This window comes from Toxorhynchites rutilus, chromosome 3 (assembly GCF_029784135.1).
Source record: "Toxorhynchites rutilus septentrionalis strain SRP chromosome 3, ASM2978413v1, whole genome shotgun sequence".
In the NCBI taxonomy this organism is placed as follows: Eukaryota; Metazoa; Arthropoda; class Insecta; order Diptera; family Culicidae; genus Toxorhynchites; species Toxorhynchites rutilus.
In genome coordinates, this window is record NC_073746.1 from 115,545,108 (window position 1) to 115,561,418 (window position 16,311).

Below are 16,311 nucleotides of genomic sequence, written 5' to 3' on the forward strand. Positions count from 1 at the left end.
CCACTTTTCATCGCCAGTCACCATCCGCTTCAGAAACGGGTCGATTTTGTTGCGATTCAGCTGCGATTTACATGCGTCGATACGGTCAAAGATGTTTTTTTGCGTCAACGTGTGTGGCACCCATACATCGAGCTTCTTTGTGAATCCTAGCTTCTTCAAATGGTTAATAACGGTTTGATGACTTATCCCCAGCTCTTGGCCGATGCTACGGCTGCTACTATGCCGGTCTTTCTCGGCTAATTCAGCGATTTTGTCGCAATTTTCGACGACAGGCCTTCCGAAGAGTGGCGCATCTACACTACACCAGAACGAAAACGTTGAAACCATCGTTGTGCGGTGGAAATGAAAACTGTATCGGGTCCGTAAACTGCACAAATTTTATTGGCAGCTTGAGATGCATTTTTGCCTTTGTCATAGTAGTACTGTAAAATATGTCGGATTTTCTCTTTATTTTGCTCCATATTCGCGACACTATAACTCACGAACGACTTAATCAAACAAAACACTGTCAAGGACTATATTATAGCGCGCAAAAATACCTTTCCAACAAGCTATAGTATGACTCGATACAATGAATACAACTAGAACTACGCGCTTACAACGACACCTCGCGGAAATACCGCAGGACATTTTTGACAGCCATATATATGGTACTACTGCCAAAATGTTTTATTTAGTACTCCATACAATAATTTCCATACAGCTGGTGATTTGGTTTGAGGGCACTTTTTACTCCCTTACCCAGTCAGACCCTTTGGAAATATAAAAAAATATTTTTTTGTACCGCGCAACACTGAAAAAAAATCACACATATCTAGAGAAGCCGTAGGAATACATTTAAATATAAATTAGAGTAGTACTGAATCTATAAATCCCGAATTTTTTTTTTCAAAATTTCAATATTTTTTTAGTACTTCAATTTTTGATAAAAAATTTTTTTGATAATTTTTCTTGATACACCGTAGCAAGATGTACATTCAGTATTTTTTTCAAATTTTTATCTCGAAGCTTTTGAGGATGGCGTGAAATAAACGAAAAAGTACGTTTTTCACTTTAGATCCTACGTCAAACCACATAGGGGTTCAAATAATCCGCCGAAATTTCTTATTTAATATCCTATACAATATTTGCCATACAGCTGGTGATTTGGTTTGGGGGCACTTTTTACTCTTTTAGCCGGCTAGGCCCTTTCTGTATAACTCGGAAACTAATCAAGCAAATGGAACCAAATTAGGCATTTGTCGGTTTTGATCGATAAACGTTTCTATGGTAGCTCGACACTCCTCCCCCCTCTCTAAAGGGGGGCTGCCATAAAAATGAAACACAAATTTCTGCATAACTCGAGAAATAATCATGCCAATCGAGCCAAATTTCGGATGTGAGGGTTTTTGGGTACGAGAAATGTTTCTATGATGGTATGACACCCCTCCGTCCTCTGGAATGGAGGTGGGGTCCCATTAAAATAATACACATATTCCAACCAAACATATTCCAACCAAACATGACAGTTGAAAATTTTCGGAAAACACTGAAGGAAAATGGGAAAATTCGAAAAATTCAATTCGCATGTGTTCTACAATTACAAGCGTTGTCAGTCCGTTTGATGTTTGCGGTAACGAAATTGATCTACGTTCGAAACTGGAAATGGTTTTTAATGTGATAAAACGCACTCCCATATCGTCTTTTATGTATATAAATAAAAATGGATCGCCGAATGTGTTGATAAGAGCAAAGCTCGAGGAATGAATTGTCCGATTTAGGGCCGTCTTTATTCCATCATATTCTCTGTATCAAACATTTATTCCATGTAACGGAGAAACATGTTATTTGCAAGTGGATGAAGAATCTTGCACGAGAATTGTGTCTGAAAATAATCTGATAATAATAATGTCGAATTTTGGTAGAAGTTCTGAAATTTTATGGTAAAAAAATGGACTGGACCCATGAACGTGCGCTTAGTAAGAAAACGTGGTTGTGATAACGAAAGATAAATTCTGGGCAGGACGAAGTTTGCCGGGTCAGCTAGTAAGAAAATAGAAAAGAACATGTTTTGTTTTAGGATGTTTTACGATATGTTCTTCAAATTTCTGAAATACTGTTACATGACGATCTGTTAATAAATTATTTTAGTATTGAATTGAATTAGAGGAGATTTTAATTATTTGTGTGAATTTCGATTCTTATTTCGACGCTTATAACAATATGATTTCATACCTTCTATCTTGAACGGCTGGTTCATTTTAGTTTTCGATAATATTTAATAAATTCTATCCCTTAGAAAAGAATCGCTGACTCTTAGAAACGTCCTGAGATGAATTCGTTTGAAGAAATCATTTCAAAATGTTTAGCGAAACTAAGGTTGACGCGAATACCTAGACAAAGTTGCACAATTACTGATCGAGATTCATTGAGGCCGCAGATTGTATCTCACATATTCATTCACTGTCTCAGCTAATTATTCCCCCGGCACTGTTGCACTAGTGCAAACAAAAAACACATTAACGCGTCCCATTAGGGCGATGAAAAGGTAAGAAAACTATAGTCCAACAAAACGTTGCACCGAAAGCCCGAGGCGATGGGATACCATTTACTACTTTATATGGGTTTCTCGTTTCGCGTCTACAATTCTACCATTCTACCGAACGCTCCCAATTATCATAATAATGCAAAATATGTTTATGTCGATTTTATAATCCGCGCGCTCGGTGCATACGTGTGTATGTATGCATGTATTAAAGTGGGTGTGTGCGTGTTCGCGGATGCGGGGGTGAAATAAACTACAAAGAATGCGAACCCGTTGGGCGCCCATCCGGGGCGAGTGCAAATTCAATAAAACGTGTAATGTTTGCTTTTTTATGATTTACAGGCCATAAATCAGGATGGGGTAAATTGGATCGTTTCACCGGGCGAATATTTGCGCGGCGAGCGAATGTTGAAGGTGATCATTTTCCCTCGCCCTCGTCCCATCGGGGAAGATCTGTTTTTTATTCTTCCCAAGAAAACAACCACCACGCGGAAGAGTGTTAATTGAACAGGGAGCCCGCGGGCAGTTTCGTTCCGCGGTACTGCCACGGAAGATCGCCTCGGAAATGGTCGTGGCTGGCGTTAACTAGCTAACGATCCCCGGCTGGTTATCGTCAACACTTAGCCAAGGCACTGCATTTCTGTACACTGCTGGTGGGATGCCATCGGGAATGTGCGATTGAGAATGATCACGGGGTGGGGAACCATTACTCGGGGGCTGGCTTTCCGTGGAATCTAGCTCACAAAAGCTCGGACTCCATGATGAAAGCGAATAATGGAGGCTGGCTGCAATTATCGGGACACACAGGATAAGTTGAATGTTTAAAAGAAACTGATAAGATGATGGGAAAATTATGTTGCATTCTCACGAATCCTGTTACACCTCCCTTTTTGAAATCGTCCTAAAATACAAATTTTAAAAACATATATTTATGATTCGAATGAAAGTTTGTATTCCGTTTGGGCTGGAGGAAATATGAGTCTTCCACAGCTATTGGGATCAACTTTTGAAAAGGGGGTATCGATTTTAATAAGAGAGATCTTTGATAATTCATATCTTAAAAACTATGAGTCCTACCTGTAAAATACATTTTATAGCAAATAAATTTGTTGTTGTCAAATACATAAGCCAGATATGCCATCAGAACAAAATATTTCATGTCTATTGTTTAAATCAGCCGGTCACCACACAGATGTAATTACAATCAGTCTCAATAAATATCTCAAAGCAACAACATCGTTTTTTCATCTCGTTCTCGATCAGCTCCTTTTTCCAGCGTTGGAATTACAGAAATTTAGAATTTTGTCGTTCTTTTGGATAAATCTCCTCTCGTACTCGAAATTCGCGAATTTTTCTTAGTGTCGTCTCGAACACTACTGAAATAGTGTCTAAGAAAGAGTTATAGAGTATCGATGTTCAAACGTGAAAATAATATACACTGAGAAAAAAAATAGTATTAGGTTTTTTATTTACAAAAAAAACCTTCATTTTGGATTATCTAAAATACATTCAAAAAAATAAGTCCAAGATGGTAAAATTATTTTTGACGTACTTGGTGGAATTTTTATGAATTTTTGAAACTTCGAATTCTTGTATGTTAACAATCATTTTTAGCCACAAATGATGAATCCTGATGTGATTTAAAAAAAAAGCTCATTATCAATCTCCTTCTAAATGCAGCCATTCTCGAGATATTTAAAAAAATATTTCTAAATTATTGTCTTTGTAATAGTAAATAGGCCTTTCCAATATGTTCGTCGTGTTTTACCGTCATTTTCGTAATTTTTTTTGAATTTGTTTATAATTTCGAACAACTTTTCCAAATACATCATTATGGTAAAAATATATGTTTGGGAGTTCCGTTAAAAAACATTAGAGACATGTGGGTTAATACAAAACGTAGCGATACTAAAATAAATTTTTTGTTAATCTTGTAACAAACTTTTAAATTGTCATTCGTGCCACACAATCAAAACATGAACAGCTTTCAAAGTAGAATTGAAATCCCAAGAACACAAATACACCTCGTTGGGTTCAAAAATAATTGCGTTATGCCTAGATTGTACCTAAAGTCAGGTATCCTTAAGGTACCTCTGTATATAAAGTTACTCAAATTCAAAAATCGTTCATCAGTTAAACAATCTTCCTTTTAAGGTTAATAACAGTATACCACAATGGACTGCAACCAAATTTTCTCGTTTCGTGGACCGTCTCCGAAAACCAGTAAGAATTGTTCATCTGAAAAACGTTTCTTAACTGAAATGAAGTTCAAAACCAGTATTGGAATGATTCAAGCGGATTAAACAGAGACATGGTCTAAAGACATATAAAAAGCAAAAAGTAGCAAAAAAAAACACCGGAGTAGCATGATCGCGCTAAAACACGAGCTCGAAAGCTATATGAGCGTATTTTGAACAATCCCAACCAGTGCATTCTCATGGATGACGAAACATACTTCAAAGAGGATCCCAGAATGCTGCGGGGACTTCAATGTTATACCAAATCAATTGGAGAGAGTGTACCATTTGTGGATACGACTGTTGCAATGGAACAATTCGGTCAAAAAGTGCTCATTTAGCAAGCCATTTGCACGTGTGGTCTGCGATCGTCAACTTTTGACGTAGAACTACGTCTTTCAGGAAGGGTGCCAAATCAGAAAACAGGTCAGGTTTTTGTGAAATAAGGTTAACGTTAATAACTATTTTCACAGTGAACAAATTCTGATACTTTGTACACCAAAAAACCAGTTTATGAAAATGAAATTTAATGAATTAATGAAAATTGGAAGCTTTTTCATTTTCCTATATATATGTATTGCCGATTTGTGTGCATTCCCGAACAGAGCTGTCAATAACGAGCAACTGATACAACTGATACATTCGGAAACTGCGGTCGTGTCCTAGATACAGCCTATCACAATTTTTTTTTCACAAAAGAGACTATAAATGCTCAAATTTATGTGGAAGAATGCTTGAAGAAGAGATTGCTTCCACTTTATAGAAAGCACGAGGTTCCTCTTCTATTCTGGCTTCTATTGGCATCGACACATTATTCCGAATCAACTCCACAATGGTTTTCGGAAAACAACATCATGTTCGTCGAAAAAGCCCTCAACCCACCTGATTGTCCCCAGCTGCGGCCAATTGAACGTTACTGGGCAATTGTCAAGGCCAAGTTCAAGAAGGAAGGTGTAGTGTCTAAAATTATGTCACAGTTCAAGAAGAATTAGTCTGTAGCGTCCGGAAAGTGCACAAAGACTACGGTGCAGACTTTGATGAGACGAGTTAAATCTAAGGTTAGATCATTTTTTCTAAATCATGGATGTAAGCAATGTAAACTTAATATTAGGTGTACCGGTAAGTTTCTTCGGTTTTACAACAGATGGCGTAACTTGATTATTGTTCCAGTGAATCAAATTTTCAGACATTAGTTGGAAAGCTATTGTCATTGTGTGTCTTTTTCAGTGTATGTTAAAAAGTTGAAGCGTAAACAACATAGTTTATTGCCACTTCGAATATGTCGAATTTCGTACCAACGAGAGTGTTTTTGCGGGGAGTGTTACTTCATTACTTCAATATATTTATGAAGAAAAAAGCTGCGGAAAGTCATCGCATTTTGGTGGAAGTTTATGGTGACCATGCTAAAACTGAGCGAACGTGTCAGACGTGGTTTGCACGGTTTAAAAGCGGTAATTTTGACTTGGAAGACGAAGAACGTTCCGGACCGCCAAAAAAGTTTGAAGATGAAGAATTGGAGGCTTTACTCGATCAAGATTGGTTACAAACGCAACAAGAACTTGCAGATACACTTGGAGTAGCTCAACAAACATTATTCGATCGTTTAAAAGCAATGGGAATGATCCGAAAGATAGGACATTGAGTGCCGAATGAATCGACGCCACGAGATGTCGAAGGCTGTTTTTTCATGTGCGAGGAACTGCTCCAACGGCATAAAAGAAAGGGTTTTTTGCATCGAATCGTTACTGGATATGAAAAGTGAGTCCATTACAACAATCCAAAACGTCGGGCAACGTATGGATATCCCGGCCATGCATCAACATCGACGGCCGCGCGGAATATTCACAGCCAGAAGGTTATGCTGTCTATTTGGTGGGACCAGCTGGGTGTGGTGTACTATGAGCTGCTAAAACTGATTGAAACCATTACGGTGGACCTCTACCGACGACAATTGATACGTTTGAGCCGTGCACTGAAGGAAAAACGGCCACAATATAGCAAAGACACCAGAAAGTAATTTTGCAGCACGATAATGCTCGCCGCATATCGCGAAACCGGTTGAAACATACTTGGAAATGCTGAAATGGGAGGTCCTATCCCACCGCCGTATTCTCCAGACATTGCTCCGTCCGATTACTACCTTTTTGATGGAGTCTAAAATGGGATCGATTCATGGTTAGTCGACAAACCGGCCGATTATTCCCGCAAAGGGATCCGTGAATTGCTAGAAAGATGGGAAAAAGTTGTGACTAGCGATGGGCATTACTTTGAATATTAAATTTGTAAACATTTTTGCATATTGAAGCACTAATTTTTGAAAAAAAAAAACGAAGAAACTTACCGGTACTCCTTTTATTATTTCACAAAATTCGCTTTTAGGAAAACTTTCTGAATGTTTTCAGTTTTATATTGATGTTTGAAAGTTTAAGAATAATTTTTGATACACTACTAATCAAACTTCATCATTGCTTTTGCAGAACCACGCAAACCCAACGGTTCTTTTCTGGACCACCAACAAGTTCGCAATAGTTGAATTTCATGTTAATAACAATTTTATCAAACGAGCAAATGAAACCAAATTAGGCATGTGGAGGTTTTAGGGTGCAATCAATGTGTCTATGGTGGTAAGATACTCCACTCCCTCTCTACGGGGGGGTACCATACAAATAAAACTCAAATTTCTGCATTGCTCGAGAATTAATCAAGCAAATTAAACCAAATTTGTCAAGCGAAGGTTTCAGGGGACACGGGGTTCTTACTGCCATACAAATGAAGCATACATTTCTGCATAATTTAAGAACTAATCAAACAAACGGAACCAAATTTGACATGTGGAGGTTTTAGGAAGCAATAAATGTTTTTATGGTGGTTTGACACTTCTTTCCCTCTCTCTTAAGAGGGGCTCCCATACAAATGATGTTGCACCTTCAGATTATCACAGGTTCAAGTCCTTACAAAATTCACTTAAGTGCAAGCTGAGACGAACCAGCCCAGGAGGCTGAAAGTCTCAAAAATAAAGAATAAAAAAAAAAAAAAAAAAAAAAAGGCAGCTTACCGAATCCGGAGGTTACGAGGTCTATGACGGCGAGTTCATAAGAGACATGGTTCGTGGCGAATCCTATAAATATCTTGGATTCCGACAGCTCACCGGGATTCGCCACTCCGACATCAAGACGGAGCTGCGAGACAAGTTCTTGAGTCGAGTGAACTGTGTCCTGAAGGTCAGCAGGGATCAACACATTCGCGGTTATCCTGCTGACCTTCAGTTTTGGTGTAGTCAAATGGAGCAAAACTGACCTAGAGGACCTTGAGAGGAGGATGAGGAAAGCATTTAAAGAGGCCGGAATGCACCATCCTCAATCGGCACTGGAGAGAGTTTCACTGCCACGCAAAGAAGGGGGACTTGGAATAGTCGACATATCTGCACTGTGTGTTGCCCAGGTACGACAACTGCGCGAGTACTTCGCAGAACGCGCCAACCAAAACGCGCTATACCGGGCTGTCTGCGCCGCCGACAGAGGATACAGCGCTCTGCACTTGGCGCAAGCGGAGTACCAACTCAACTGCAATCTGCAGACAGTGGAGGAGAAGATTGCAGCTTGGAAGCAGAAGGCAGTGCATGGTGCCCACCCCCATCAACTGGATCGGCCACACGTCGACAAGGCCGCATCTAATCTGTGGCTAACGCGTGGTGAACTCTCTTCAGTAGTAGAAGCCGACATGATAGCCATCCAGGACAGGATAATGCCGACGAGAAACTGCAGGCGGTACGTCTGGCATCAAGACGTTGATGACATTTGCCGGATGTGCCATCAACCAGGTGAAAACATAGAGCACATTATGGGAGGCTGTCCCGTTTTGGCCAACGCAGCCTACACCGAGCGCCACAACAACGTGGCCCGTATTGTTCATCGACAACTGGCGCTCCAATGTGCTCTACTGGAAGACAACGTACCAAACTACCGGTACCTGCCTGCACCTGTCCTGGAAAATGACCGTTTCAAGCTGTACTGGGATCGCACTGTTCTGACCGACCTCTCGATCCACCACAACCGGCCAGATATAATGGTTTACGACAAGAGCGACCGCAAAGTCACCATCATCGATGTCGCTTTTCCACTGAACCAGAATCTGGAGGAGACCCACGGTCGCAAAATCTGCAAGTACCGACCATTGGCTGTGGAGCTCAAGGAACTGTGGGGGCTAAGGGAGGTCCCAAGAATTGTTCCAGTCGTTCTCTCTGGAACTGGAATTGTCCCGAAGACACTTCTGGAAGCGCTAAAGGTGTTGAACATGGAGAAGGAATTGGCCGGCATCCAAAAGTCGGTCATCCTTAGCACCTGCGCGATTGTCCGACAATTTCTCGGTCAGGACTGAAACAGCACGAGCATGCAGATACGTGCATTCCGCAGAGCCTAGTCCCCCTTTGGCATTCAGAAGCCCGGGGGCAGGTGAAAATTCTGGCTAGGTTCGCCTAGTTAAGAAGTGAGATAAGTCTGCCAAAAACTTAAGTGCAAGAGCTTCGACTTTATGGGCAGCATGAAAAATGCTCTGAACAGCTTTCGACGAGAAAGCAAGCATATTCTTGGATAGAATTTTTGAGCTGCGTAATTGGCTGTTTTCAATGATTCACTCCTAGCAGTGATTAGGAGACATGCACCAATTAAGAAAAAACTAATTCATGATCCTTGTGCCCCGTGGATCAATTCCCAAATTCGAAGATTGTTTAAGAACAGATCTGAATCTTATGAATGTTGGAGGCAAGACAAAGAAAATGAAACAAAATGGAACACTTTTGTTCGATTGAGAAATATAACAAACCGTCATATTCGTTTATCTCAACGAGAGTTTTTCACTTCTCAACTGAATGCAAACCTTCCAGCAAATAAATTATGGCACGATATAAAGCCTCAAACGAACTCCAACTGGATCAGCTAGAATTGACGTTTTAGCAACGAGTTTGAATAACTTTTTATCTCTCATAACGTACCGCGTATTTTCACCGAGTTTCCATTAGAAAATAGTTTTACTACAAATTTTTCTTTCCCAGGTATTACCACAGATGAGGTTCTTACTGAAACTGCGTGTGCTTCATGTAACTCGATTGGAAATGATGAAATTTCACTAAAAATATTAAAGATGTCTTTCTCAGTAACGCTACCGTACATTACTGATCTTTTCAATTGTTGTGTCACGATATCAACTTTCCCAAGCATGTGGAAAATTGCTAGAGTAGTTCCGATTGGAAAGGTTGATAATCCTGTAAACGAGTCAGAGTACCGACCAATTAGCATACTGCCAGCCATCTTTAAACTTTTTGAAAAGATTCTTTCAAACCAGTTGAACGAATATTTATATAGGAATGAACTACTTTGTCGCTTTCAATCAGGCGGTGGTAAAAATTGCAGCACCACAACCGTCTTTATAAAAAATGATAACGATATTCGACGCGCTCTAGACAAAAAGATGTTAACTGTTTTAGTGCTGCATGATTTCTGTAAAGCGTTTGATTCTATAAATCATTTGTTACTTTACAAAAAACTTGCACGCTGTTTTATGCTGCATCAAGCTATTTGTCGAACCGCTCTCAATATGTTAACTTTAACGGTACAAAATCTGATATTGTCTAGGTTGAAAGTGGCGTACCTCAAGGGTCGATTTTAGGCCCTCTATTATTTTCCATGTTCATAAATGACCTACCTAACCATATGAACTACTGCATGGTTCACCTGTATGCCGATGACTGCAAGTTATACCTATCAGGTAAGCTGAATGACTTAACGAACGTTGTAAACATGGTCAACATTGATAATGAAAATATTATTTCTTGGAGCAATAACAATGGACTTATCCTCAATGCTTGTAAGACTCAAGCTTTAATTTTTAAATCAAGACACAAGGATGTACATGGAACTCCGTCTGTCAAAATGGATACTAAGAACATAAGTTACTCGGAAGTTGTGAAAAATCTAGGCATCTTAATGGACAGTAGCCTAAACTGGAAAGCTCAGACTAATGCTGTGTGTCAGAAAGTGTACCATGCGATGCAGACCTTGGTGGCACTCAAACAATTTACCCCTCAGCATATCAAATTGAAACTTGTTCGAGTATTAATCATTCCACTATTTGTGTATGGAGATGTACTTTATGCCAAATCAATGAGCGAAAATGTTCGCAAATTGCAATTGACTTTTAATTCAGTTACCAGATTTGTGTATGGACTCAATAGATTTGACCATATCCCAGAATTTTCAAAATCAATCCTGAACTGTAGGTACAGTGAATATTTGGATTACCGAACGTGCACTATGACTTTTAAAATACTAAGAAATGGCCCAAAATCCTTGGAAAACCTTTTCGTTGCGTCATCACTTCCACGAACCCATAATTTGTTACTCCCAAGATGTGAAACAAATGTTTTGAGAGTTTCTTTCGAACATCGAGCAATAAGGCTATGGAACAGCCTGCCACGAACGATCAAATCAACAACCTCATTCCATAAATTCAAATGGTAAATGTATTTATGTGATTAGATTCGTCATAGATAGCGGTAATAATACATACTTTGAGAACCATAATTAGGTATTATGAATTTTATAGAAATAAATAAAAATAAAAATGTCTGCTCATAAATATTATGGTTTTGTTTCCCTAAGAATCGGCAGAACTTTTCAGACAATCCTATCCAGAGAGCAATCCTGATTTTTATTTTCATTCTTTCTGATTTAAGAAAATTATGGTTGGCAACCCTGACACAATCGATTCGGTTCGGATTTTCTGTTGCCGTTCTGTATAAGGTGCATAGTATAATTTGTCGATTATTTATTAGAGAATGATTTCTTTGCGACCGATGGAGATGTAAATTTGCTAAAACTGAAAAACCTAATACTTGGAACTCAGTGTTTTAGTGTCGAGTTTTGAGAACTGCATTCGTTATGAATACAGAATACAGAGTTTTCGAGGACCAGAATTCTTGGCTACTCCCTTGGCTGAGCGGTTATCATCACACATATCATGTTCTCGTTCATCCAATTCACTGTTTGGCATTTCAACTTAACCCAACAACAATTCTCACCTCATATGTTCCGACGAGTGAACCATTCATTCTACCCACACAGGCTCCAGGAACGGGATTTCCTAACCATCCGTAACTAAAGTTATTACAAACATAAAAATCAACATCTACCTCGGTTATAACCGTGCGATCCTCAAGCAGATGCCCTCCCACCCGTTAGTCTCCTCGGGGTTCTCTGCGTCAGATCGCCTCCAAACGCCAGTTTCACACTGACACACAAAAAAGCAACGTCTCGCGCTGATCGCCCAGCGACCGTAAAGAATAGAGCGGGAATTAGGAATTGATTGAGTATTAATAGGTTCTGTTCTCCTTTTGCGGACACCCGCCTGCCTGGGATCTCGTCGTATCTCTTGCGCAAACACACACTCGGGCAGCAGGCCAGACCTCATTTCCAGGATAAACGCGCGTTCTAGAGGGCCGAACCTCCTCGCGCAGAAGGTCAAGGAAACCGATTGCCGATTGTGTGTGTGTGTGTGTGTGTGTGGAACTAGGGGAAAGGAAGGCAAAACCCGAAACGCCGAAGAAAGACAACAACAACGGAAAATGTTTAAAATAATGTGTTTTGGTCCCAGCATGGCGCTTTTGTTAATCTAATACGCCCTAGGGGGGCTTGCCTTTGTGACGATCCGCTAATCACCTGTTAGTGGGTTCGGTTTGTCGATCGTCGTCGCCGCGCGTTGCATGTCTGCCGAAGATCTCGATGATATGCCCCGATCGCACTGTGCGCCAACACAAAAAAAAGCCTGTGCGAAACCGGGGATTCTTGGAAACAGTGCAATTGCACCTGAGAGCCTTGATCGTGCGATATTCGGCAATTATTTTGGAATGAAATTGTCCCATCTGATTCATAAATTGACGTCTCCGTAAACATTCTTAAACTCAATTAGTTCCCGCCACGTAATTTGAATTTCCTAAAAGGGGCCGCCAGCGACCTCTGTCTCGGGTTGCGGTTGGAAAGGTTGGAAATGAAACCGACCCCGAACCCGAAATATCAACGACCGATCAGATTGAATGGATTAATTTATCATCAAAATTATATGTGACACATGTGGCGCTTGATCTGGACATCTTTGGGACGATGTTTTTCATGAGAACATTTTTTCTATTCATTTCAGGTATGGTTCCAGAACCGTCGAGCAAAGTGGCGCAAGCAGGAGAAAGTGGGCCCGCAGGGACACCCTTACAATCCGTACCTGGCTTCGGGAGCTCAAGTTCCGTCGGCAACGGTGGTTGCGCCTTCGCTACCTCCGAACCCGTTCACGCATTTGGGCTTCAATCTGAGGAAACCTTTCGACGCTGCAAGCCTGGCCGCGTTCCGTTATCCAACGCTCGGAGGTGGTCATGTGCTTCCTTCAGCCTACTTCAATCAGTTTCATCGGTGGGTATCATTGTAATTGACTTCCAGACTACAGCGCAGAACTTTGGAGGAGCTAATTTTGTCTCGGTTTTCTTTTAGAACGCCACCACCGCCGATGCTGCCGCCGGGAGTTGGCGCTCTCTACACTCCATCAGCATCGTTCCAGACACTGTTGGCAAATATTTCCGCTGCCCAGCGTGCACCACCGGTAATGCAGTCGAAACCTTCGCCCCCGGGTGGAGTGAGCAGTTCGGATTACCTCTCGCAAGGGGGACCACCTCCTCCATCGAGTCTTCCAACGCCAGCGTCTCCACCGGTTTCACCCACCTCAGTACCAGTTGTTCCTTCGCAGGGTCCGGGCGTTGTAGCTGCTCCCGGGTCTACAACTCCGCCCCAGGATCGACGCAGTTCTTCGATAGCCGCCCTTCGTCTCAAGGCTCGGGAGCACGAACTTCGGCTTGAGATGCTTCGCCAAAATGGGCACAGTGATATCATTAGCTAAGATTAAACCCTAGATACTTTACTTTCACTCCGTACTTCGATAAACACAAACACACCCTAAACTTTTCAACACCTTCTGAAAACACTGATTACTATTGATCTAGAAACACTGCAACAGCAAAACAACTATCTCACACACTCTCGCAGCGCGTTTAGCAAGACTCAATTGCCTTAGGATATACACATAGTGCCTTGCAAAGAAACAATTATTATAAACTACACAGAAAAAAGAAACAGAAACACATTTAGCAAACAAAAAACACAACGCTCCTGTCAATTTGATTTCTAATTAGCGACAGTGCTGCCAAGGTCGCTCCGCTCGTGTCACTTTGATTAATCGAAACGTCACGCGCAGATGAAGAATTCCCCGGAGGGTGCGTCCACAGCTTTCACTTCGACCTGTGTCAGTTGCGTGCTGTCGTTTTGGCAACCGTAAATTTAGCCTAATTCGCGCGAGACATTCGCTTATTTTTTTGTCTTTCCATTTTCGGACCAAAAGAAATCTGCTTCGAGGAATACGAATGTAACCAACCACTGTGACACGCAACTTTGACCCACAGACAAACGGACATGAGTCCCAATTTATCAGGGTATTCGATCGGTGATCATTTCATCCTTCGTCCGAATATCTGTTAACTTCCTCATAATCGTGGACAGTATCAAAATGGTTTATACCATCATCAAGCAAGCATCAGGCATCAGCACCATAATCATTATCAACTCAAAGGCCGAGGGGGGAGGCGACAGAACGCGCTGCAAAAGAGCTTCTGGTTTTTCGCCTCCCGGAGAAACTGCTAATTTTCGTTTCCACACACACACACACACACACACACCCACAGCCTCATCTCTGCCGCCGGAGGGAAGAAACCGGGAACCCAGTGTTTCTCATATTAGCTGGAAAAATACATTTAGTTATAATTCCTTCCTCCGCCTTTCTGTCGGTGAAGTCCCGTGCGGTCCGAGTGAGAGGCTTATTAAGGCCGCGCTGCGCTGTCCGACGGCAAAATGCGATTAGAGGCGCGCTGTGGTGCTGCTGGTGAAAACGCAACGGGTCGAATTAGATTAATTTTATTTTATACATTTTTTTTCTGCTTATTTTGCACCTAATTCATATACTTAGCGGCAGCAAATGTCTCGCCTAATGGTAGGTTCCAGGGCCGAGAGTGCGATCGATGGAACAGGTTTATTTTTGCACTGTCGGCTCCCCTGGTCTGACACTAATAACGGCTGCTGCACGCGACGATGACGACGACGAGTTGGGGGAAGGTTTTCATTAATCGACAACGCGAGATTAATCAGGCGAGACGGCAGCTCAAAACACTGGCAGCACTGCCTTTGGGCGGAGAGAGATGAAAAAACATGTGACCTCTGCCTCAGGATGTAATTAAAACACTCAGAATTGCGGTGCTCACGAACACGCTGACAGAGAGTCAATAAGGATAAGACGGCTCGGAATAGCATAAAACTGTAAATAGTATGAGAACAAATATTTTGGTAGATATTTTTGTTCTTCGATTAGTATTTATTGGTAAGCCCATACATTAGTTCAAAGAAATTGCTTAATGTTGTAAGCAGGATTCAGCACAGAAACATGCAATGGAACGCAACAATTGTATACAACACTAATTTATAAACCCCTTAGCCCTTAGGATTTGGTTCGTAAGAGAAACGTATTGGATGTGGGAAAAAGTGACTAAAATGTAATATTTGTATTATTTCATGACCATTTATACAAGAGAGGATACCTAACTTCCATCAACTTATGTATTGCGACTCTCTGTTGTTGAAAAGATTGTACTGCGTACAACAAAATGGAGTATATACGAATTTGATAACTTTCATATCACCTTTAACACCAACTATGGAATATTTATTTAAAACTCCACGAGCTCTCTTCCCACATCCAAACACTTAGCAGCAATTAGCTTAAAGTTATGCGTAAGGATTCGAAGCAATACAGGCGATTGAACCTTGATTGATAATTTATCGAAGTGGAAGCGAAACGTATGTAAATTGCCGGGCGTAAATTTAATAAACCGAGAAACAATCGAAAGTGGTGTATTGCTTGAAATGAACTCTTATAAGTATCACATCCTTTGACATCATCATATTTGGCTATCATTAACCAGACATTTTGTTGTCGACACTGTAATTCATTCGAATTGATCTAATCAACGGGACAACGCAATTCAAAAACTTTCGCCATGAAAAATGGCACATAAGTATACATGAAGGTTTTCCGGAAATGAACGACCTCCATAAGTGGCATGATTTCCTATTGCATTTTAACTAGTCACACTGAGTGCTTGAGCTTGGGGAGACGGTAAAATTCGTAGTTGCTCTCCGTTTTGACCTGAACCAGCGAAATTGCACAAAGAACACACTGAATGATCTTTGGGAGTAGCAAATGATTCTCATTGTGCAAGTTTCTGTGATTCGAGCTCTAAAAGGTCAATAGCGACATCGGCCACATCCTTACAGTCACCAGGGGGAGGGAAGGAATGTTAGTATGGCCACAAGGTCGTCTCTATAGCGTGGTTCCCTAGCGAATACCGTGGAAGGGATAGTTGTTAGTGTTCACTAAGGTAAGTGATGTGATTATGTAACCGCGAGCTAT

The 16,311-nt window shown here is 41.1% G+C and overlaps 1 protein-coding gene across 3 annotated transcripts in view; it reads left to right on the plus strand.

Moving 5' to 3' along the window:
* LOC129776734 (homeobox protein aristaless) overlaps positions 1–15,729 on the plus strand; it is a 292,574-nt gene extending 276,845 nt beyond the window's left edge. For all 3 annotated transcript variants that reach the window (XM_055782554.1, XM_055782553.1, XM_055782555.1), the window contains 2 exons: positions 12,952–13,214; positions 13,293–15,729. In XM_055782554.1, the coding sequence (XP_055638529.1) occupies positions 12,952–13,214; positions 13,293–13,695 (666 nt within the window). In that variant the 3' untranslated portion in view covers positions 13,696–15,729. The remainder of the gene's footprint in view (positions 1–12,951; positions 13,215–13,292) is intronic.
* The last annotated feature ends 582 nt before the right edge of the window (positions 15,730–16,311 follow it).